A 25,296-nucleotide genomic window follows, 5' to 3' on the forward strand; every position below is an offset into this window, starting at 1 on the left:
ATCACATCACTGATTTAATCACTTACCCGCATCACCGAAAATACTCACCTGCTGTTAAATAAGCATAATAGCACTGCGACCACCTGGATTCATTTTTAAGCCTTTCAAAGGACTCAAATGCATCTTTGAAATTCATCTCTATCATGCTGCACCAACCTAAAAATGAGATCAATTTAACGTGAGAGCACAGTAATTCAAACATGATATAAACAAAAATTACTGAAACAAAATCTGCTTATGAGAGCTGGAGCTAGCTTAACAATCGTACCAATAACTGGAAAAGTTAAAAGCAAAACTAATCAATCATTTAAAAATCTGGTTCACGTTAACTGGAAAATATTGAATTATAGGTGTGATACAAGACAATGAATCCGTTTCATATCAATAGCAAATCTATACAGACACCAAAAGCTCTCTTTTTTTTTTTTTTTTAAATAAAAAGGCTGTGTTTTGTAGAATGCTAATGATTACAAAGTTAACACCTGCTCCCCTTATTCCTCCTGACTATGACAAGACATTTAAAGCTCGACTCAACATATTTTCTCTACTCTAAAGACTTCTATGCAAACTAAAAACATAAAATGAAACTTTTGTTGTTGTTGTTGTTCATTTTCTTACATCAGTAGCATGAAATGAAACATGAAATATAGGTCTTGCAATCTATGAAGTTCCATTAGACCTATTAGTTTTTGGCATGGAAACAATGCTTCCACTGACAAAGCAGATGAATTCATTGCTTATTTTAATGAATCTTCTGTAGGTGAACAGTTTGCCTCTGATTCTATACTCTATTTTTGCCTCTGATTCTATACTCTATGATTTATGCATCACTTGTAATTTTAAAGTTTTCTGCATATATAAACTGATTGTTGAATGCTACTCCCCTAAACAAGACATCAAGATTATCATCAACATAATCCAACCAAGACTAAGGCCAGCATTCTAAAACCTTTTAGTAATCCTAATAAAAAATAATCCAGTTTCTTCACTGAAGTTATTAATCAAAACTTGAAAGTGATACATTTATAGCATAAAAATATCCAATTTACCTATTTCATATAAGCACACGTGTTGAATCTCCCTTTGGTCTGTTGCAAGTTCCAAAGCAGTATGAAATGAAGTCAAGGCACTATTGATTTGACACTAACAAAGGCAAAAGAAAATAAAGTCAGATGTCTACAGTTACAAAAATCAAATTATCTAACAGATTTTAAAACAACACATTTGATTTTCTACATAAACACACATTGGGAAAAAAAAAAAAGGTTGTCATATTGATTGCAGGTTTGATTTAATGAGAGGCAAAACATCCTAGTGAGAGGAAAAACTCAAAACTGATTTGATTCTAGATTTTAAAAGAATTTAACGTCACCACAGAGCTACCAGTTTGAAGAAGAAGGGATCATACTCATTCATATACCAGATCCACATTGCAAGTCCTTTGACAAGCTTCCCTCCTCTCTTTAGATCTGATCACTTTTGAATGTGAGTATGGCAAAGCCTTTATTTACAATGGTAAGCACACATCTGGAAGAGTATCAGTAGCTAATAGATTTTTTCCAACTTATTTCAAACTAACAACATGAAATATAATACAACGGGCAAACTGAAAGACAAAAAGGAAGTATCACTAATATAAAGCAACTTGGATTTATATTTAAATGAAACCTTAGACAAGGAAACAAAGCATTTACTCAGGAGGTAATCATCATCAATTCCACCATGTACAAAAAGAATTAAAACATACAGTAAGGAACCTGCCTTCAAAAAGTCAAATATGTAGAGGAAAAAAATAGGGCAGGGCCAGGATATTGGAGGAGTTTAATAATGATCAGCAACAAGTTACATTCCTTAGCCTTCCAGATCAGTCACTGCATTCCTTCTATCTGCTACTGAATCCAAAAAGGTGGTGATAGTTTTGTAACAACTAGATGATAGCTCTTTTGACTGCATTTATCTCTAGTTTTCCCAGAGACTTCTCCATACCAATCATCATAATGGCTTGAGGCCTTTAGGAAGATGCAAATTAACATTTAGCTCATTTTATACTCATTTACTCTACATACATGTATCTATACGCTGTATCTCTCTCCCAACATGGCCTACAGTTGCTTTAGGGGGTTCCTATATTCATTCTTACATACAGCTATAGCAATTCTGTGTTAAAGAATCCTTAGACCACTCACTGCTGCCTGCAAATATCTACAAAACTGAACAAATAAATGTCTACAAAAGATATTTGCCCCTGAACAAGATAATGTCTACTACACTGTAAATGAAATCTAAAACTCCTGCAGAAGTTTGTAGTGTCGTGTCTTAAGACATGCCACTGCTCCCTGCCCTGCCCCCTGCTCCCCATCCCAACTCTAGATCTAGATTGATTTTATCGGATTTCTTTCTTTGTCTGATCAGGGAAAGCTATTTTAGTTGCTAAGGAACGACAACTTCACCACAGAATACATATATTGCACCAAGACAGCACAAAGCAAAGGCAGCCATAGCTGTAACAACATAAACACTGCATACTTCAAAAACAAAGCAATGATTAAACAAAGATGCTTGTTGGCATGAAAGAAGAATGCAACCCACCTGTCTTTTTGTTTTCTACTATAATTGCCCTTAAAATTTCCAGGGAGCCTGAGCAATATACAGCTTGTTCAGGTTTGTAGAAGCACAGTCTCCTCGTTATACATTAATAAAAAATACCAATGTTGCATCAGCCCAACATGCCTGGCTGGAAAGTATTATCAGCTCCGTCTTACAGGAGGGGGAAAAACTAGGTAAATAAGAAAGGGGGCTTGAAACTTGATCTCTGGCAATAAGATGTTTCAAAATTTAGTAAAATTTCATTTTGAAAACTTCTGAGAAAAAATGAAAAAGTCTATGTATTTAGTTCTCCGGGAAGATACTTCACCTTCTAAAAACTTCAAAAAATCACTAAAAGTATTTAAAATATAAATAATTCATTTGCAGGGCTTGTTATTCCACACACTAACTAAGGATAATTACATCATTTTCTGCAATTTGATACACCAACACAGGGGAACACGTGAAACACTGAACAACTAACAACATGAGCATTCAACTAAATGGATTTGCAACCTCCTACAATCCATTTCTCTGTCCAGATCTCAAAGTGTTCTCTACGCAAGTTTTCCATAAGCATTGAGCTCAGTAAATATGCTCCTGAGACACTCCTCAATAAAGTTTCAGTTGTCTCCAGGGATTGTGACAACATGCTAGAATATGAATTTCTACTTTCTACTAACAGTATTCTTTCTAGTAAAAGAATACTACTACTCTTAGTATTCTTAAAATAAATTCATTACCATCTACTTACTGTTTCAGAGAGTAAACAGTAAGAATTACACAGATAGAAGAGTCAGCAAGTAGAACATCAAGGCTGACTGGTTTTGTTTGGTTTGGTTTTTAAGCTCTCATTATCATACACGCTTGTAATTCCTTAAAGGGTCATCACTCATGCTTCTCTTGGACAAAGACAAAAGAAAAGATTAATCCATAAAACTTGTAATATATAGAACTACATAATCACGAAGAGGATTATTAAAGCTCATGTGAGTACAATAATCTTTCATTTCTTGACTTCAAATTACAGAGAACAACCATCTACAGAGCTTGAAGAGCCAAGAAAGCTTCCTGAACCAACAGAGGTTTATATATTTTATAGCCTTGAGCAAGTAATGGCAGAGGCTAGCACAATTGCTGAAAATAAACCTTGATAATACATAAGCTCCTGCAGATTAAACACACCTTGAGTGGTTTTTTTTTGGCAAAACTGGTGTTTTGCCAGTCAGCTGGAGTACTTGGCACTTTTTCTCCAGCCTCATTACATGCTCCTACACCAACTGAATTCTACAGATCAAGCCTCGGAACATGATTTTTTTTTTGGCCCAGCCCCAAAGACTAGGTGATTACATACACAGCCCCAGATTACGTACACTTGCTGCCAGACAGAGAAGTCATCTTGCCCCTCTCCACGTGAAGCTACTGTTTTTGGTGGTGGTGGTTCTTAAAAACTATTTCAGACAGGGATTATTTGTCCCCCATTTAGAAAAGCAGATTGAGAACTTGTTGGTGATTAGGTAAAAGAGAAAGCAAGCAAGCTAAAAGGCAGAAACACGCCCGATTCACAACACCACCTGTTACTTCGCCCTTTTGCATGCTAGGCCTACACACATCCCTACTAACTTTCTGGTGCACTTTCATTGCAGCTTTCCCAAACCACCCTCCTCCCTTCCCTCCACTCATACATTTCAGAGTCTCCAAATGTCTTCTGACTTCAATTCTCAAAAATATGAGTCTGGGGATAAAACACTTTGTCTACCTTTATAGTACCTATAATGCTACATTTTAAAAAAACAAACTCTGTTAAACATTTACTAATATTTATACACGCTCCTTGGAGCACAAAGCATTATAGACTCACATGCTTTAGAATATAGAATCACCTCCATTAATCTGCTGGCCTGCCAGCCACATTTCTTTCGATTGCAGCCTAGGATACAGTCGGCTTTCTGGGCTGCAAGCACCCACTGACAGCTCATCAGAGAGTGAGTTTTACATCCACCAACACCCCAAAACCATTCTCTTTGAGTTGACTTACTAATGGAAGTCAAATTTACCATCACCTGAAAGTTACAGAAAGTGCACATCTTTTTAAGATCAAAGACTATTTAGAAAGAAAGTACCTGATGGCCTGAGTGCTAGTAGGGCCTAATCCAAACCCTACAGTGACCGTTCCCAATTCTTATTTTCAGAACATACAAGTTCTTCTGTGTACGATCATATGAGCCTTTCATCCATGTACACTTAAATTTTAACACAGAACTGTTAAAAAACACCAAATGTTTACTGTTGCAAAATATTCCTTGAACTGAAGCTAGTATGATTGACATGTTAAACAGGATAAAGCAGAGACTTCCAAATGACATTAAACCATCTCAAAACAGTATTCCAGTGTGAGATGGGAAGAATTTAAACCTACCTGCCTATCAACAAGTTCAAGGACAGCTACGTAAGTACTTCCCAGACTTCGTAGGAGCATCCAGTAACGTACCTGCCTTCACTATTATGGCAACAATATTTGAGCAAATAAAACTTGCACCTTCTTAACAGAGCCTCCAGAAGAGCTTGGGGTATTTACGTAAAGCATTTATACAGAGCAAAGTCTCAGCAGGGAAAAAGAGAAGTTGTTGAATGGAAATCTTTCATGCAAACAAAAAAGGGACATTTTATTTCCTGATAGCAACCAGTAAGCTTTCTGCTGACTAAGGTATGGCTACAGAGCCTAGAGCATTTCATTCTGCCTGCCTAAGCTAACTAACTTTGTTAACGCTGGCACGTGGCCTCCAGCACAAACTATTTCACTTGGAACTAAATGTTGCTGTCTATTAACAGCAACATTTTAAACACAAATACTCTAAAATAACAGGTAAAGAATTCTGCTCTGAAGCAAAATTGACACTCATCCAAAATCTATCAATTCCCCAAATGCACCGTTGCTTCCAGAAAGACAAAGCAATCAAACCACACCGCACAATTAAACCACATGCAAGAACATGCCTGCAAAAACTGCCCCTCTGCTCTGTTACTGCCGCTACCCCCTTCAAAATACCAAAGCTGCATTTGTGAGAATCAACTGCAAATCCCAGCAAAAAAAGGGACCACCAACATCAAGATCTGGGTTAGCTCTCAACTACGGCACTGAGACAAATATTCTGGTTTTATACTTTTTTCGCTGGGTTTTCTTGATGATATAAATGCCTTAGAAATATCCTGGTCAGATAAAAGCGGAAGCTGAGTTGTTCAAAGTGCTCATCACCATCTTGGAGGATCAGAGATCCTTGAAGAATAATTCAGCTAAAAACCACAGGGCTGCTGCGGCGTTTCAAGAATATCACTCTCTAACAGCATTCAGAAACACATTTCCAAGGAATACATACTGCTTGGGTCACAGCTCACCATAGCAACAGAAAACATCCTGTTTTTTGTCCTCTTAAAAGCAACAGCAATTATTCAAGGGAAATTATTGAGGATGATTAGCTATATATGAACAACGTATAAAATGAAAAGAGGAAGATAAATGTCATGTGCTCAGCAGATAATACTCAGATTTCAGCTTGACAAGCAAAACTGAAACAGCTATTTATACCGCAAGAAGCTCATGAGTGACCAGAAGCAGTTTCTTGTAGCATGGAGTTATAAATGCATCAAGCAGAAACAAAACACATTTTGAAGTGCTATTAATTCAGATAGAAGTAGTGGAAGAGCTGATTTGGTATGTGAACTTGCAAGTAGAAAGAAGCTGATCCTTTCTTCTTTCTCATCTTTCAATACGTCTACATCTTTAGTCAAGATTTATTGATGCTTGCACAGTTCATTCACAACAGAAAAACATCGGATACCATGGGGAGATGGGTTGGGGAAAAATTAGTGAGAAGAACAGAAACATGCAATACCTCTAATCGCTGTATCCTTCCCTTGAAGAACATGAACAGAGAAGAATTTGGATAAGCGGATTCTTTTTTTGCAAGAATCTCCTTGGCCTCTTTCAATCCTGCCTTGTTATCGCTGCCATCAAGAGCAAAAAAGGGACGAACAACTGTGTGGTACCACAACAAAGCTAATCTAAAAGAAACAAAAGAGGAAAAATGATTACAGCGCAAACAGACACGTCAGTACAATGTTCTACGTAGGCAAATTTTTAAATGATCCTGGAAGACAAAGGATTTGAATCTTTTCTTATATAACCTGACATTAGAACAAACGTACTATTACCATATACCACTGTGTTCCTAAACTGCAGCTGAACATACGATACCCAAACATCATCCAAAGGCAGAGTAACCATCAAGCTCGTGGTATCAAAGCACCATACCAACTGAGTCTTTACAGATTTTAAAACAGAACCCCTCCCAGGAAAACACTATGAATTAATTGCTCATGAGGAAAAGAAACAAAAAAAAAAAAAAGAAAAGAACACCACACACCCCCATGTACGTACATACCTGAAATCAATGCAAATAGAAACTTATCTGGTGTTGGGAAGCACAGATTCCTGCATGACCTACATCATGCCTGGAAACAAGGGCAGAGCACAAAGCTCTGCAAGATCATAGCACCCACCCCACACCTCTACTATCCTTCTTGGGAAGGGAATGCCAGTCTCTTTCCCAGAAGAGAGACAAAAGAAATCAACAGGAACATTTAATCTTAAGGTTTCTTAAACATCGAGAAATACAACTGTTCTCCTCCAGCACAAAAGACTAACTCTGCTGTCAATGTTTCAGAAGTGACATTTGACAGTACTTAAAATAGATTCAGCAATAAAAGTATTAATTTGGAGAGAATGTCATAACAAACTACCCTCATAAATGGCTTTATAAAATCTGGCTAACCTTTCACCCAATAAAAAGACCTGAATAGAGTATGAAGGCTTGGGAAAAAAAAAAAGAAATACACACAAACACTCCTCCAAGCAGATCAGAAAGACAGTAAGGGAACACCTCCCAATTTACTAAAAATAAAAAACTTAATGGAAGAGATCGTTGACTGATAATAACCATAAATAACTGAAATCAATAAGGATGAGTAACTGACATTAATCACTCTCATATAAAAAAGCATACTCTCCATCGAAGAGAGCATAGCCCACAGGTAAAATCTACCGAGCCTTCAGGGCACGCTTGCATTTACTCACTCTACTGGCATATAGTTTACTAGACATCAGAATAGCAGGTACTGAAGAATGCAATCCTGACAAACCCCAAACACACGTAGATAACTAGTGGCAGACAGATCACTAGCAAGTGGCGGATTTACTAAACCATGACACGTTAAACAATAAACTACAAGTTTATTTTACCTGCTGTTGGTTTCTTTAAAGCAACATGACGGTTTTGGTTTTGATTCTTTTCCCCCATTTACTTACTTTCAGTACTAAGTTATCTACCAAAGCATTTCAATATAGCTACTCACGTAGCTAAAGGGGCCTTCATGTCCTTACTTTCACTTGCATACATCAGTGAAGAAAGCCCCTGTAGGCGGTCTCCAGGAAAACCCAGCAGGTTGATGATTTTGAGCAGGTTTGGGGGCACCATGGATATGCAAAGATGAAAAAGTCCATATCCAAAGCTAACAGCACCTTTCAGTCTGTTTAGCGAATCCTCCGTTACACCTTCTGCAGCAATATGATTATCATTTGCAGCATCAGAAGTCAAGGATTCCTGAGTTGTTTTCTTCTGATATATTTCCTGAAGTGTATTAATGTCCGTATAGCACTTATTGTAAATTTTCCAGGCTTTTCGGAGGATCCACCCACCTTTTATGTATGCTAAAGATCAACGAAAAAATATTTCAAGAAACATATTTCAGAATTGGAACACAGCAAGTAGTAAATACTGTTTCACATATCCTCGTATGCTTTCTCTATTTGCATTAAATTAGTTTATTGCATATAAATAATTTTGCAAAAAGAGCTACCTCTGTTATACAGATGAGATCTTTCATATTGAGTACTACAAACTTAAGTGCTTTTCAAACAGAGGCTTTAAAACAGCATGCAACACAAAGGTACTTTCCTGTAGCCATCTATCAATACAATTGCCAAGAGATACAGAAAACGAAACAACTTAATGCTGAATTCTGCCCCGCTACAGAATAGAGATGAAACCACTGCCTGGCAAACAAAGAAAAGCTTGAAAGAGATTTTGCCTCTTAAGCCCAAATCATACTAAAATAAAATTGATGGAGAAATAGTTTAAAATAAAATTAAATTAAAAAGTAAAATAAAGACACATGCCATCTTCCTTTGCGTCAGACAAGATTTTCAAAATAATGGACAATGACACAAGTGGTAAACAGAAAATAAACACAAAGTATACATGCACACACGAACTGCACAAGTAGACAACAGCATTTTGTCCGTCCTAAAGCCCTACGAGTTAGGAACTGAACTGATAAAGGATTTTGAGGACTGAAAGTGGGAGAAATTGAAAGCATGGATATAGCAGCAGTGTTCTAAACAGATATCATCAAATTTGCAGAGATCAGCGTTACAACCAATGCCAGAATTGGATCATAAATGGAATACATCAAATAACAGGAAAGTGCTATCAATAGTAGACCAACGATCCCAAAGCTTATAGACACTCCTTCCAATTACAGAAAAAATAATCCAGAGAAAGCATGGTCATTGCCTACATTACTGCCTCTTGGATTACTGTTACACAAAGAAGGGATGAAGTTAGTTTGATAGTCTTAAGAATCACAGTGAGGAAGATTGCAAAATTTATTATCTCAGTTGTAACAGAAGGGTTCTATCAATATGAACAGAAAGTATTAAAAAATTAATCCTGTAACGTGAGTTCCATATTAAAAGCGCTATAAGAAAAAATGCAACCCCCTGCCATGATTCAGCTCCATCGTGAGGCTAACGTTACTCCAACTTTCAGCAATTAGGTCATCTTTTAAGATGTTCTGTGCAGCCAAAAAGTATGTGCTTCACAACAAGATGAATACTCCTACAACTCTGCCTAGCAATGCAGCAGACAAATAATAAGGGCAAAAAACACATCTTACTTATCCTATGGATCATGTTTCTGCTAATAGCTTTGAAAAAATACTGCGTTCTGGCCCATGAGTCAAGTAAAAGTGACTCGATGTGGAGAAAGGTATAGTTTGAGGCTTTTATTTTCACCAGTGTGCTGCCACTAATAGTTCACTAGGACCACAACCTTAGATTTGCTATGCTATGATAAAATATTCTAACGTTGAAATAATGAAATTATGATTTTTGAACATAAACAAACGAAGCCCAGTCACTGAACTGAGATTCAGCAGCAAGAACTTCTGAAAGTAGTTGTCAGGTCCATGATGACCTGACAAACCAAAGATAAAGGTAAATATCAAGAAAAGGTAGCACAATATTGCTACTGGAAGCTAATTTAAGTGGCTGTATTACTAACTTTTTGCTGAACTATTTCTGTTACATCCATGAGGGTGGAGAGGAAAATCTAAAATGTGTTAGGCATATGAGAAAGCAGCTTGCATGTCATCATATGCTTCTTGTCAAACCATTCCACGATGAAAAACAGAAGAAATTTTTCACTCAACTGCTGATCTGCCTCTCTGTTTGAAACGAGACTAGTTTCAATACTGTGGCTGCTATTTCTGTACAGAAACATCATCATCATAAAAAAAGATGTTTATGCATAATCAGAAAGATAATACACCCAGAATCCTAAAATAACAGAACAGTTTAGCTAAACGGTGTCACAATGGCAGTAACTAACAGTCACTGAGATGGCTTTTAGCCACTTGGATTTTAACCACAGATTTCAGGTTTATTTTTTACTCAGTAGAATAACCCAAATATATTGCATGGTCTGCAGTACTCTGCTACCCACTTCAGTTCTCTGAGCAGCAGAAAAGAAAGGGAACAGACACCACTCCGTTATAGTACCCAACCCAGTTACAAAGCTGCAGAATATATAATGAATAACTGTGAGGAGGAGGAGGGGGAGAACAAAAAAAGAAAAAAAAAGCAAGAACCCAGAACATCATCAAAACTAGTAAGAAAATCTTTCTGCAGCACTATACATTGATACAGCAGTCAAAAATATGCCCTGAACTACTTCTAGCTAGCACCAAACACATTCCTGATGCTCTGGCTTGGAAGAAACCAAATCTGCACATCACAGAAAGAAGTATGTCCTTGACTGAAGATCTTAGTGGTATTTTAAATAATTACATTAAATAATGTTATTTCCCTGATTTGTTTCAGCCGGTCAGCAGGGTTTTCACTTATAGTTGTGGCTGCCACCTCTTCCAAGGTCCAAAAATGTAAGAGAACCTTAGAAATAGCTTTGCAGATGAGGCAAGGAAGTTTTTAATCAACAAGAAAGAAACTGAGCTCTTTGGCATGCAAGGACACACTTCAGTGGCCAGAGAATAAGAGCTGATTCAGCAGTTCGATCTTCTACACGCTTCACTTAAAATTACTTTCGCTGCCATTTTGTCATCCAAGTTGTCACGAATGTAATGCATATGGGACTGTAATGCATATGGCCACCAAGATTTTCCCTGGTGGCCTGGGCCTCAGGTCTTTATAGCCTCTTTTGTCTTGCAGGCCAAGGGAAGCACTCAGATGCTAAGCATCTTTGCACCAACTCTTCTTACGTTTCTACAGGAACATACACCATCCAAACACTTGCCACTCTTACCACTTCAAGATCAACCTTTACTTCAAAGATATCATGCCAAAAAAAAACACATCTAAACACATCTAAGCCACAGCACACCTGATAATTCTTGTTTTACAAATGAGAGCACAGCCAGGTAGACTTGACAGTCCGCTACAATTATTTGTCTTTGCAGTCGATCTATCATGGACAGAGTAGATTTTCGTCCATCAACCTGTTTGGAATACACAAACACAGAGCACAGAATTTTTAACAAAGGTTTTTAAGATGATAAAAAACAGCAGTCTCAAAGTGACAAATTTAATTGTTTAAACTCTACTGTCCTTCGCATATCAAAAACCATCTAACCAAAATACAAGTAGCACAGAAAGGAAGCTTCCAGAAATACTTATTCAATACATGATTACATGTTTTACAAATAATGTTCTTACATTCTTTTTAATTTTATTCTTGATTGTTTCAATGACTCCAGCTTCTTCACTCTCACAAAGTTTTTCTGTAGCCTTTAAGTCATCACATGCCAGCTGCATTTTCTCTTCTTCAAATGTCATCATGGCATTCTTCCAAAAAGAGAACACAGATTTGAGTAATAAAAATCAAGTATTTTTATTTCTACACAAGCAACGGGATGAAAAGTTTTCATGAAAACCTTGACAATAAAATTTTCTTTCTTTAAAACATATTAATGTACACACATATACCAATATATATACTTCTACATGGAAACAAACTATAGATTTGAGCATGCTTTCGTGGCTCAGAACATAGTAACTAAGTCCCCTTCCCTTGTCTTAATAAAACTTCATATGCTGTCAAACTGAATATGCTATCACACTACGTTATATGGAAGAAGAATTTATAAAAAGCTTTCAATTATTGTATGGCATGATTTACATCTGTGCAGATACTGCTTTTATAAAGCTCATCCACATAAATAATAGGCCTTCAAAGTCAGTAATAAATAACAATTATTGCATTGTAAGAAATAACCACAATTCCTACACAAGGTTGGCGTTTTTTTTCCTTCCTACAAAAGAAAACGTGCACCAGACCAACTATCACTGAACCAATCTAGAAAGAATTTTAAGGACAAGTAACTTCTTTTCTTAACGCTTTATTAAACAAAAGCTCTGAATGACATAGACACAGAGTGCTGCAGCTATGTTTAGAACAGTAGCTAAGCAAGATATTGTCAAGATCCACTAACGCTGCACTGCGATGTTACCCTGGTTCAATGCATCAGTTCAGATAACTGAGCCTGAGAGGTTCTCCCTCTTCCCTTCCTCCTCTCCCCTCCTTTCCATCCACTCAAAACCAAATCATACGGCACAATGTATTTTATTCCATACTGCAAAGTCTACAGACACTACAGAGAATTCAAATTAGTTTCGTTTACAACATATGTATTTCTGGAATACTATAATGAATTCTGTCTTTAAAACAAGTGCTACCGTAGACAATTTCTGGTGCAACTGAACGTTAAGCAGTAATGTCAGAATAAGGATAGCCTATAACCAAAATCCAAATGTTTTCTAATGTACCTGCTCAGTTTTTAAAAGATATTCTCATTTTAATACAATTAAAAAAAAAAGAAAAGAAAAGCTTTCAACAGATTTTAATTTTATGACTCTTATTCTATGAGTCTATGACTCTTTAGCCAATATTCTCAGTTCTCATAAAGAAAGCTACATGACTGGACTGAATCAACTTTCACCCTGCAATATGAAGAAATTTTCAGTAGCAAAAGCTATCAGGGAAATGGTACTTGTGATTGTTATTTTAATACTACCTCTACTGCTCATTAAGGAGAGGGTTTTATTATGGCTCTTTTAATGGAGCACATAAATATTTCATGTTTGAGAAGCTGCATCACGGAACCTTTTATTTCTATTTAAACCACATGAGTAAACAAGTTTTATATAACATAATGACTTGCTTTCTACCTACACTTAAGCTATAACTTGGAAAAAAATTAAGTCTCATAAAAAGAAATGGATTAGAGCATCCACTCACGCATTCACATACAAACATGAACCGCAAGAGATGTCTGCTCTGTTCCCATCTACTCACCAAGAAACTGACAAAACTGGCTCCAAAACTCATTAACGGGCTATGGTTTCTGTAAAGAAAACAAAGCATCATTAACTACATTTGCATCTTTCCTGTAGTAAAGATCAATATTGCACTTCCTAATTTTAAATTATACTTCTATAAATAAATTTGGGGGCCAGAGGGAGGTTTGTATCAAGTTACAAACAACAACCGTGTTATTCTGCAAAATATAATGGAAATGTAAAGGCAAACTACATTTATACATGGGCAGATGTATTCATTATTGTTACCAGGATTTGAATATATCTTTAAAAATAACTTCAAGCATTAAGCTGTAGAATTTAAAGCACCTACTGCCATCAAAATACATTCAGTGCAGGTCAAATAAAATAAAAACTATAGAAATTTGCTTGGGTTTGATGACTTTAAAAGTCTCTTCCAATCTAAGTGATTCTATTATTCTAAATTAAATTAAAAAAAACACTAATCTTTCTTTCTTTATGGTCCATCATTACAATTTTGACCTAGCAATGAATGTTAACTGATTCTATTAAGAGATTCCCACTTCTCCCCTCTTCCCATGAATCGTATCCTGATTTAAAAAATAAAAATAAAATAATAATCACAGGCTACATAGCAAAAGGTTTTAGAAATAGGAAGTTCCTACAAGGCATATGGGTTTTGAGTTGATCTCTTTCAAGATCATATCTTACTATACTATGTACAATAGTTTTAAGATGATTGACTGTTTCGGAATAAACTTCCCAACAGAAGAGGTGAAGGAACTGCTAGATCAAAACATGTAGACAGCCCCAATGTTGGAAAGTCACAGGACAGGTTTCAAGCTCCATGACTCCTGCCGTCACATAAACCACAAGGCTCTGTCAGACAGAAGGCACTCAAAAAAATAATTAAAAAAAAAAAAAAAAACACTTAATGATCTCAGCAGTACCACTGAAGCATAACATTCAGCAGCGGACTGTCAGTTTATGTGCCCATATATCACTAAAATAGGCTAGAGAACAGATAGGACAGAGACTGATAGGATAGCTAAGGATAAAATACGCACAATACTCTAGAATAAGAGAATATTTACAAACACCAACTTCTATTCCAGTATTTAAGGAGAGGTAAGCTTGAGTCGACAGGCATGTCCAAAAATGCAGTCAAGAGCAAGAATAAAAGAGAAAAACTGAGAAGATGGGTAATGATAGATCTGAACAACCCTGCCCTTTTTATCTAACTGCTCAGCTCTGGATATGCCTATCCATTTAAGACCAGCATAACTTTCGCCATATCTTTTAATTACTTTTTCAAAAGAAAACCAGCTCAGGTGTTCTGCTCCTTGCTGCCAGGCAAACCAGAAGGGCTGCCTGCAAATGCCTCGGCTATTATTCACCCTCTGGACTGCTCTCTAGCACCAGCTGCATCACGAAAAGCGGCAGAAATGCACAAGCGACATTTGCTGCCTCGGGCACTTTGGACACTAAGGCTTGCTGTGGAGGCTACGTGCCCGTCTCCTAACCCACTTTGCAGCTCACACAGACCGTGGTGCTCAGCCCCATCCCTCTGCTGCAGGGCACCGATCCTCCAGGACACCTTTCCAGGGCACGGCTCCTGCATCTACAACACCACGCACCTAGAGCTGATGAAAGGATCATCACGACACACGTGTACGCTTATGTCCTGAGGTACAAAGCCACACTTACGTCACACATTCAAGAAAGCTCAAAAATAAACCAATTGTTTCATTTTCGGGCTTCCTTAGACCTGCACGTATGGAGAGAAAGCAGTTCTGGGGAGGCAAGCAGGAAGGCAAGCTTGGTTTGTGTATATATGTCTTCATATACATCCATATATTTATTATTATTATCACAATGAGATGTCAGAGTCCTTATTCAGCATCTGTAGACAATGAATATTTCATACTGAAAACCATTCAGAACAGGACTTTTTTCCAGATTGTTTATCAGCGTGAATTAAAAGCAGTCAACCACAACAGCCTTCCAAAAAGAGGGGAAAATAAAAGAAAAACGCGTGACATAAATAGCTAATTAGGTTTGCACTTTTCATTACAATCCCTGGAATGCACTGCTCGAATATTAAGCTCGCATCCACGCTGAAAATCTGCCTTTGCTATTAGGCACGGCTCTGGAGAGGGCATTCAAATGGAGTAATTCAAATCCAAGCAGCTGAACACCTGGAGAAAAACTACCTGTAGGTTTGGTTTTACACTCTTAATAAATCTTTGTACAGCAAGACCAAGGTTTTGAGGGTTTGTTGACTTTTTTTTTTTTTAAGCACGTAGAAGCCGATCAGATATGCTCAGCAGCATACATTTGGCTCTCAGAAGAAAGTAGCCTCCGCACATTCCTTAGGGCTTGGCAAGGAATACCCGAATCTTTCCAGCAGAGCATAAATGAAAATTAAACATTGTGGAATTACAGACCAAATAGTAAAATTGTTGCCTGTGAAAATATTTTAAATTCGAGCCCGTTATTCATTTTCTATGAATATTTATAAACACAGATCCTTCTGTTGCAGAAATAGTTACTGACGCTTTAAAAGCTTGAAATAAAACAGTTTTAGACGTAAAGTGATCCCCTATCCGTGGGAGAAATAGTGTCACACAGAGCAGTGTGGACAAGGGCCACATTTAGGGGCAAAGCCATTAAAACAGAACAAACAGTAAGATCCTGGAGAATGAAACAGCGTGATCTCATATTCAGCAGCTCAATACATACACTACTTCAGGCACGCTGATCAAACATCTTGAAAAAAATCATTTTCCTTCAGGACTTCAGAACCTGTTCTTTAGCGTGTGTATGTATACATGGAGGGATCAGTATTTAAAGATGCATTTTGAAAGCCTTTGAAATTTTTGTTTGGTGTATTTTAACACTACAGTGGTCTGATGGCTAGTTACAGTCAGGTCAGCTGCTTTTCCAAGATGACAAAAGATACTGATGTGTTTATAAAAATTAATAAAAAAATACTTAGAATAGATAAATCTTCAAGTATAGCTGTTTAAGTAAAATTGAGAAGTTTTTCTCGCAGCTCGCTTCACGTACAATTCTTCCCCAATGCTTCTGCCATATTCCTGCCCAGCCACTGGGCAGAAACCGTAGTCGCAGCTTCATGCAAAATCATTTGGGAATGTTAATTCAGCATCTTCAGGGTGTTTTCAACAACCGTGCTTAGTGCTCAATCGTCACAAATGTTTTGTTGAAGGACAAATTCTTCAACAGCTTAGGATTATCTTCTCCTGGAGGGTTAGGAAGGAGTCTGTAATGGCACCGTACAGCCACAGCAACCACTAACACATGACTAATGATGACAGTAAGTTTCTGAGAAACGCGTGCTTCCAAGAAAATAACCCTCAGCTCAAAATCTTTATCAATGCGTGCTGCAGTGACCTTCAGCAGCAGACACGATTTTACGTCTTTTGCCCAAACCCCAAAGCTGTTAAGATTTAGAAGAGGAAGCACTTGAGATAACACTGACAGCAAAACACCAGCCACGCTGACACCGTCTGAGTTATACAACTGGATACAAGCAAATGCCAGGACATCATCACACTACTCAAGTTGCCTTCCCCACTGGAGGCAGCAATCACCTCCATCGAGTGAAGAGAAGTCCCTGGGCAACCAGTGGCCCTGCCTGAGCAGGAGGGTTGGACGAGATGACCTCCAGAGTTACCCTGTGATTCTCCACCTACCTCAAAGTACCTCCCGATGACCACCTCAAACTATTTCAAAGTACCTTCCATGCCATAGTACAACTTTTGGGAGTCCCAAGTGAGGTTAACATATTTAAATTCACCCCAATTTGGAAGAGCATTTAAGCTCAAGGCTCATATCACCAACCTGCCAAAGCACTGCTCTCAAAAACTTCAGCATAAACACGATAAGCAGCAGTATGAGCAACTCCAAACCACTAAGACCTTAAAATATTAAATCCCCCTCTGCCACGATACTTTTGTTCTTACCTGTGCCAGCATCCAAGTGTTTACTAAGGAGCCACCTGCACAGGGCAAACACTTTGCTTCTGGAACCAGCTGCGCTTATATCCATCACCTGGCTGGCACCTGGTTAAATACTGTGTGACCATTTATTTCAACAAGGCCTTCTGCAAAGGCAATATTGGTCTTTGTAGCTACGCACCCACTCCACTGACATTTGAGCATCATAAAATCTTAATGATGTCTGTCACTGAGCTGGACGTTATCATTATTTTCTCTGAACATTTAAATGACATCACGTTATTTAAACATGTCATGGCCGTATGGCTGTTCAGATGACAAAACGTGTAGCTGCCCTGTGAATGAACCAAATAAATAGCAATGAGCAAAACTGGCTTTCATTTACTAACTACTAATTCAAGAAAAATTCTCTTTCATCACACTTTAGGGTTAAGGGAGATGCTACACAAAAAAAGTCCATAGCAAAATGCATGTTATTAAATGCCCTAAATATTTTACGTAATTGATTGCTTTTCTCCAGCTCTGAAAAGAGCTGAAGTACCCAAGCATTTTTAAAGGGCTGAAGCAGGCTAGATATACCCATCTCTTTTCAAGGCATAAGCGTCTGGAAGATCAAGTCTGTGCAATTTATGAGATGAATATAAAGCAAATAGTACCAGATAAAGAGCAAACGCTGCTTCAGCACCGAGAAGATATTGTTCCCTTAAATCCCACACGCGCATTCAGCAGTAGGGATTAAGAAGTCCAGCCATACAAAGAAATAATTGAGATAACGTACTGATGCTGGGTGTTTGGTACGTTGTGATACTTCAGCAGATGCTGATCAAATGACAGGTAGGCTCTTTCATTGCTGTTATCACTGTTTGGGTTGTAAGCATTGGTATTATGCCCAAATTCCCACCTTGGCTTTCTGTGAATACTAGCAACTAAAATCCGAAGCTTTTCCTTTAGCAAAGAGGTACCAACAACAATACTACAACACCAACCCTTTTTCTCTCCTCCACATGTTACCATACTGGGAAAATTGCTGAGTTTTCTACACAGAAAGGAGTGGCAAGTGAAGAGAGAAGGGGCCATAGCTTGGATGTACTTTTTGAGCAGATAATTCAACAGATACTATAACTTCTTTTTTTTTTTTTTTTTTTTTTACATTGAAATAAAAATTAGAAGCAAAATGTGACTTACTACAGAAATTCGGAAATATCTTTGAATATTGTATCACCCTTATTCTCTCCAGATGCATTTTGTAAAATAATGTTTGAACTTTACCTGTCAAACTATGGCCCAGAAGATACTTTTATAACTAAAAAGTGTGTGCTATTAACACTATTTTTACAAGGTATCACAATAAAAGCTGCTAGACACAAAATCAAGTCGGTATGTACAGCAAGACTTAAGTCTGCTGAAGTATCCTTAAGATGCCAATTCCCCTTCAGAAGAAAGGTGCTCGCCATGCCCCTTCTTCACGCGTGATGATAACATTCAGAAGTGTTAAGCTTCTGTTTAATAAGACTGAGATAAATGAGAAAAGAGGGCTGTACTAAAAATAATCAGAATTGAAGCACATCAAAAGAAAAATCAATTATTCCCCAGTATTTTCTTTTTTGTCAACATCTATTTCCATGATAATATTTCACTTCAGAATACGTCAGCTTCCAAAGCTACTATAGTCGAGCTCAGGTTTATATTTAAGCACTATATTATAATTAACCCACCAGAATAACCCCTGGCTTTTCTAGGCACTGCTGCTTCAGCCACGACCTGTTAAGAAATCCAGCCATCATGCACATGGGGATGCTCAAGATGGAACAAAACAAATCGTTTTCTTCCAAAGTGGGAGAGCAAAGCATAATGAAAAATTAAGCATCATGCAAGTTCATAGACAAATATAGAAGCAGCTAATGAATATTTTAAAACAAGCAGAAGCACAGCATACGCAAAAAGGTAAGGAATTCACTGCAAAAACATACAGATCTTCTGGTCATTACACCAAAAATTGTTTCAGAAGAGATTCCAGAAATGATTTGTGAGACTACAAAGGGTAGATCTTTATACAAGAAAACGTTGAAGCCAACACTGGTATGTGAACTAGCTAATGCAACATAAGGGGCATGAAAGAATTACAGCATTAAGATAGGTCGAGAACTGCAAACGTCAGATTTAGGTTTAGCTTGCATTTCATAATTAGGATAACATTTTTATTTTTCCCAAATTTTAAATGACATCTAAAGATGTATGTCCACTTCCAGTAGAAATATCCAACCAAAAGAAAAATTCAGGAATACAAAAAGAATGATTCTGTGGCCCTGCCCTATCCATTTTTTTTCCACCTAATTTGTTTGGTCATTCTGTAAATTAATGGGTTGCTGTTTTGCTCTAACTCGGGCTGTTAAGCCTGGACGTACACGAACGTTAAATCACTGGGAATTATGAGAAGCTTTTTAAAATTCCACATTTGCTTTGAAAAGTAGTTACAGAGCTGAGAGACAAGCTAGTTTTATTAACTCACTTGTACCAACTGTCCAGCTACATGTGCTTCATCTGTAAGAATCATAGACTCCAAAATCTTTTTCCACTAGGTAGGTTCAACCAACCTGACCCGAATTCCTTTCGAGGACAAACTATAGCAGCTTAAGTGACATCAATCACATCACTTCTTAGTGTCTCTGATCCAAGCCATCACAACAGCCTGAAATAATTCATCAGGACAGCAGAACAGAGAGTGGTTATACTAGCAAGAGCACAGATTCCTTGTGCTACCCATCTTTTGCAAAGTTAGCGTCTTGGGTTTTAAAATAAGATCCACCTACTACACCTCTTCTGCAGTCTCCACCAGATCTGCCTTCTTCTCGGGTTTTCATGTAGCTTTCTGTCATCTTCCCATGAACTTCAAGCCACCAGTTTTTTCTCTGTAAGGCACACGGGTCTGTTTCCCTCCCTCCACCCTTTTTACCACTTGTTTTGGCAACACCACCCGTTGCCACTCTGAAGGCCACAGAGCTGTCACATTCAACGTGGTCATCTCCACGCCTCCACGTCTGCAGGTTTAAAACGCACAACACAAAGGTTTTTCTAACCCAACCACAACGTGAGAAAACCAATCCTAGTTTTATGCCCCTTGTTTACTACAATGCACTCTGGCTGACCTCAAGAAATGACACGGTACCTCGTTAAGGTACACATTGCTAAAATGGCTTCCCCCAGACAGAGTCCTTTTTCTGTCGCCCTCACGAACGACAGCTCCCAGGGTTGCTATCAGGGCACTCGTGACTGGTTTTCGTGTTGTCAGTCAAGATGCCATCATCCTTCCCCAAGTGACCGACGTCGGCGCCCGCCCTTATCTTTAGAGAAGCTGCTGAAATCTCCACAGGCTCGTTCCACTTTTGCCCTTCAGGTTTCTTTTGTAACACACGTTTCAACAACAGCTACCCCCCATATCCTACCTGCTGATCGGTGCTGGCTTAACTGCACCTTGTATTCCCATTATCTGTTTTCATCTCTTGTCTTTGGATCAAAACTATTTTGAGCCACGTGTTTTACCTTGGTAACGTTAGTTTCAAGCACCTCTCACAATGGAATTTCTGGTCATTGCTGAAGGTTGCGTGGCTGTCAGTAAGCCGACCACAAAACATCATTTTAAAAAATCCACCATTTCGACATATACGTGCTGAGTATTTCTCTCATTTTCCGCTTCATTCCTTCCATTTTTCTTCATGTTCTCCTTTACCACAACAGGTCACAAAGTGTGTTTTCCTACCCCAGTCCCATTCTTTAAACCTGTACGCATGTCGTTGTAGAATCATGTTTCCTTTCCTGTTTTTTGTCCTCATTTTCTTCTTCTGAGAAGACCTCATCATATACTTATCCACCTTGCACCATTTCTCCTTCTATTTACACACAGGTTGAAAGCTTTCCTAAGCCTTCTCAGAAGCAAGAGTCGCTCATGCAAGAAGACAAAAGGTTCTGCAGTCGGAGACAGAAGGCTGCTGGATTTATAATATCGCTAATCTTATGCTTTACGCTGTGAGTCAAGATCCAGCTAAAAGGCTTCTGATTATATTTGACACAATCCTCTCTCCTCTTAGCTGAAGGAAGTTTTTAAACCATTTTTGAATTGCAAATGCACCTAAAAAAGCGAAGAATCAGCAAAAATAAATGCTTTTTGACAGTTTCTTCCTTTCTGAAGCGTTGCGGAATCCACAAAGCAGAAAGAAAAACTCCCTGCCAGCTTTCTTGCCAGCGTGGCCCACCAAAACGCCATCCCACAGGCCGACTGCAGGCTCCATCCCCAGTGGCTTTGTCCTTGGTCAACCTTCACGTCTCTTGCAACTTTCACAGGCTCAAGCTTAACCCGATCACAACTCAGATGCCATCAGTACTGTCCAAATTGAATAGAAATTGAACAGAAAGGTTAATACCCGGCAACTTCAGCTATCAACTGGCACTGCGGTGACCTGACAAAGCTGCGAGCACTGAAGGCAGTGCTGCTGTCTGTTGCGGGTTTATGAACATATTTGTTTACTTTTGACTGATGTTCGGATGGGTCTCGCTACTAGCAGGTGGGGAATTGAGATTTCCTGAAAACAGCTCACAAAAAACCTTATGCAGATGCTTTTTCAAACCCTGTTATCTTCTGTCAAGTATAATTCAACAAAAATACAAGTCACAATCTACTTCTGACAAAAGATTAATGGCTTTGCAGTGGCCATCAGCACAGCTCCAACTACATGTTGCATCTGTCACAAGAGACACGTTCATCTTCTTTAGTTTCTAAATCAATACATATCAGCTGTAAACACCAAAAACCAAAATATTTTCTTAACTATGCCTCTGCATGACAGGGAAACATTGATTCTGTAAACAAACAATCCAAAGTACCACCACTCTTCAAAGGCACGACTTCACTGTTGCAGTAAAACAAAAACCAGCTGCAATTTCTACCTGTGTTGCATCAAGGCCTGCATTACGACCAGTTTTCAGATTTGGGGTTTGGACAGCTTTCTGCAAGATCTGAAAACGTAGAGGAGCAAAGAAACCAGATTTAGCCCACTCAAACAACAGCTGTCCTTAGGCTCCTCAAGGTTGTCTGCCCACTGTCCCACAGCAGCATCGATTGGAATTGATTTTTCACAAGATTGTTCAGGTGGCAAGTGAAGGAGTAATGAAAGCAATAGTGAAATAAGTAATAAAAAGCAGAAGCAAAAATAGTAGTTTCTAGGGAACGATTTTAACTGTTCAAATGATGTGGCTAACGGAACTGAAGTTTTGCTGTGTAATTGAGTTTCCAAATAAATAACCTCATCGGGTCTTGAAGAGTTTCCAAAAGACATTTTTTTTCCACTCCCCCCTCCACTTCTAAGAGTCATTTGGTAACTGTTAACCTTCTGAAACGGAGCTAAACTATCTGCAAAGACAGTAGTCTGTAATAAATGCTTTCAATAACAAAGGTCACTAGAAAAACAGACAACACGCACGTCGAGTTAAGCTCAAAAAGCTGCACTTCTTCACACAGCTTTGAGCTCTAATGCTGCAAATGACAGCCATTCATACTAAACTACGGAGAGCTCCCAAAAGCTGCTCACTCAGCCTACTAGTCCCATTTAGGATGGGTTCTACTTCATAATTTCGAGCACACACCAACAAAACCATACTCGCTTGAGGGCATATGCAAATAAACATAGAACAGCATTACTTAAGTGCTACAAGGACTTAAAGATGCATCCAAAACCAAGTATTGGACTGAGAGCTGTTGACAAAAGTGAACTTCCCCACGTCACCAAAATCCGAATTTACAGGACATTAAGCACACTTCGCTGCATTTTCTTTCCTGCCTGTACATGAAATTGCAGCACACACCTCACCTGCAATTTAATACAGGCCTGCTGGTTCTCAGCAAGTGGATCCCTGCTACAATTTCGGGATAAGGCAGGCAGGGCTAGAGATTTTCACAGTCACTTAAAAACCAAGGCAGTGATTATTAATGTATGAATGGTAAAACCACTTAATCTTACGAAGGAATTCCTATTTACTCTCTGCGGCCAGCGTTTAAAGGCCAAGATCAAACAGTACACTCAACATAAAGGCACCTCTGGAAAAAAATCAAACACAGAGAAGTCTGGACCTGAAAAAAAAAAGATAAGTTTCTGCACATGAAGTAAGATTTATATAGGTAAGAAAAGGAACAATTTGTAGAGCATATTCATTCCTCCTCTGTAGGGAGCACTAAATAGCACTTTGAAAGCAGGAATTTGAACAATTTTACTCCCTGGCATTACTCTGCAATGTAACAGCATCGCATATTTAGGTAGTCCTAGGCTAATTCCAGATTCACATCGGTGAGACCGCCACAGCTCAGCCCCAAAATGGGAGAGGAGACGGGGCTGTGCCCACACCGCTCCCACAGGGCGCCCACCCCCCGCCAGGAGGGCTCACAAAAGGCACCCCACAGCCTGCACACCGCCACCGCGACCCGGCAGGGCAGCCCCAAGCCCCGTCAGAGGGCGGGCAGAAGATGGCAGCCGGCGGCAGGTGCCCGCCGCCCCTACCGGTGCTGCTTGAAGAGGCGGTCGGACTCGCGGAAGCCGTTGTTGAGCAGCAGGTTGATGCCGGCCAGCGCCAGCTCCGCGTCCTCCACGGGCAGCGGCGAGTCCCCGTCCTCCCGCCCAGGCGGCGGGGGCTGCTCCGAGCCGGCCATGGCGATGAGGAGAAGGAAGAAGAAGAAGGAGGAGGATGAAGAGGAGGAGGAGGAGGGAGCGGCTCCCCCTGCCCCTCAGGGGTACAACGGAGGCGCCGGGTGCCCGCGGCCGGGCCCCGTCCCCGCAGCCGCCCGCCCGCCCTCAGCAGCGGCGCAGGCGCTGAGGCGGCCACGCATGCGCGGGGCGGGCTTGGAGTTCGTACCTCAAGCTCTAATTGTTATTATTTTTTGTTATTATTTTATTTTTTTTCCTTTCTTTTCTCCTCAGTCTGCGTGGGGTCTTGCGTCATTTCACATCACCACGCCGGGGTGTGCAGCGCGAGTGTGTGCCCGCTGCCCTCCCTCCCTCCCAGCAGCCAAGCGACTGGGGCTGTGCACAAAGCCCGCCGTTTCTTTTCTTTCTAGCAGAAAAAATAAAAAAATAAAAAATAAAATTATGTTTTCCATCTCGGTCTTAGCTGATGGCAGAGCTCACTCCTGCAGAGACCGGAGCCGCTTATTTCTAGAGCAGGGACTTGGTGGCTTCCCCAGTGCAAGCCCAGCAGGGTCTAAAAACCCGTGTTTACGCCCTGCCCCTCAACGCCTCTATTAACTATAACGTGAATTTGTCTGTGAAACAGACAGTGTTTTCCAAGTCCTGTTGGGATACAGCCCGGTCTTGCTTCTTGTTCCAAACACTGGATATATGAGAAAGTACGCTTGCATAAATGTACCCATCCTGAGCAAACAGCCGAGTATTGCAGTCTGAAAATATACCCACAATGTTTTCACCCCCACCCCACCCAACCCCCTTTTGAAGGAAGAGGTTTTATTTGTTGTGCTTAAATTTGGGTAGAGACAGAGGCTATTACAACCTGGTCTGGTTTCCTGTCAGCTAGGGCAGTGCCACAGATGCTCTTGTGAAAATTTAAGGATCACTTTTTTTTTTTTTTTTTTCCCTCACTAATATGCAAAAGAATGGGACCACAGTCTGCTTTTAGAACCAGCCCATCTTCCCCGTCTAGAAAAAAAAATCCATCTTCCTGTGAATCAAGGAGTAATATTTCCATAGTATATGTCCTACAGGAATAGCTACCACCACCTAGGGAAATACTCTGTACCAAAAACATCTTGAAACAATTCTCTTTGAAAAGCAAGGATCATCTGATGCTGGCAGCCTTCTCAAATCTGCCAGGTATGGATCAGATGCTTTTGCTGATTCCCAGTCCCTCTGTCTTACCCAGCAAAGCCTGATACTCAGGTGGATGTTTAAAGAGAGTGCGCCTTCTGTTACAGTGCACGTCTCCAAAACAGCGTGATCTGCAGAGTCTCTGAATCTTCAGGGACTTTTAGGAAGTCAGTGCAGA

At 39.3% G+C, this 25,296-nt stretch overlaps 1 protein-coding gene across 2 annotated transcripts in view; it reads right to left on the reverse strand.

Annotated features, from left to right (window-relative positions):
* TTC39C (tetratricopeptide repeat domain 39C) overlaps positions 1-25,296 on the reverse strand; it is a 36,439-nt gene extending 11,143 nt beyond the window's left edge. Inside the window, exons 1-8 of one of the 2 annotated variants that reach the window (XM_068671427.1) lie at positions 25,170-25,296; positions 13,293-13,341; positions 11,654-11,782; positions 11,322-11,436; positions 7,999-8,353; positions 6,480-6,648; positions 1,050-1,143; positions 49-156 (exon numbers count right to left, since the gene is read on the reverse strand). In XM_068671427.1, coding sequence (XP_068527528.1) covers positions 49-156; positions 1,050-1,143; positions 6,480-6,648; positions 7,999-8,353; positions 11,322-11,436; positions 11,654-11,782; positions 13,293-13,325 — 1,003 coding nt within the window. In that variant the 5' untranslated portion in view covers positions 13,326-13,341; positions 25,170-25,296. Of the gene's footprint in view, positions 1-48; positions 157-1,049; positions 1,144-6,479; positions 6,649-7,998; positions 8,354-11,321; positions 11,437-11,653; positions 11,783-13,292; positions 13,342-23,801; positions 24,120-25,169 lie in introns of those variants that run through there. The other variant, XM_068671426.1, reaches the window with a different exon arrangement.

Source organism: Anas acuta, chromosome 2 (genome assembly GCF_963932015.1).
Source record: "Anas acuta chromosome 2, bAnaAcu1.1, whole genome shotgun sequence".
NCBI lineage: Eukaryota > Metazoa > Chordata > Aves > Anseriformes > Anatidae > Anas > Anas acuta.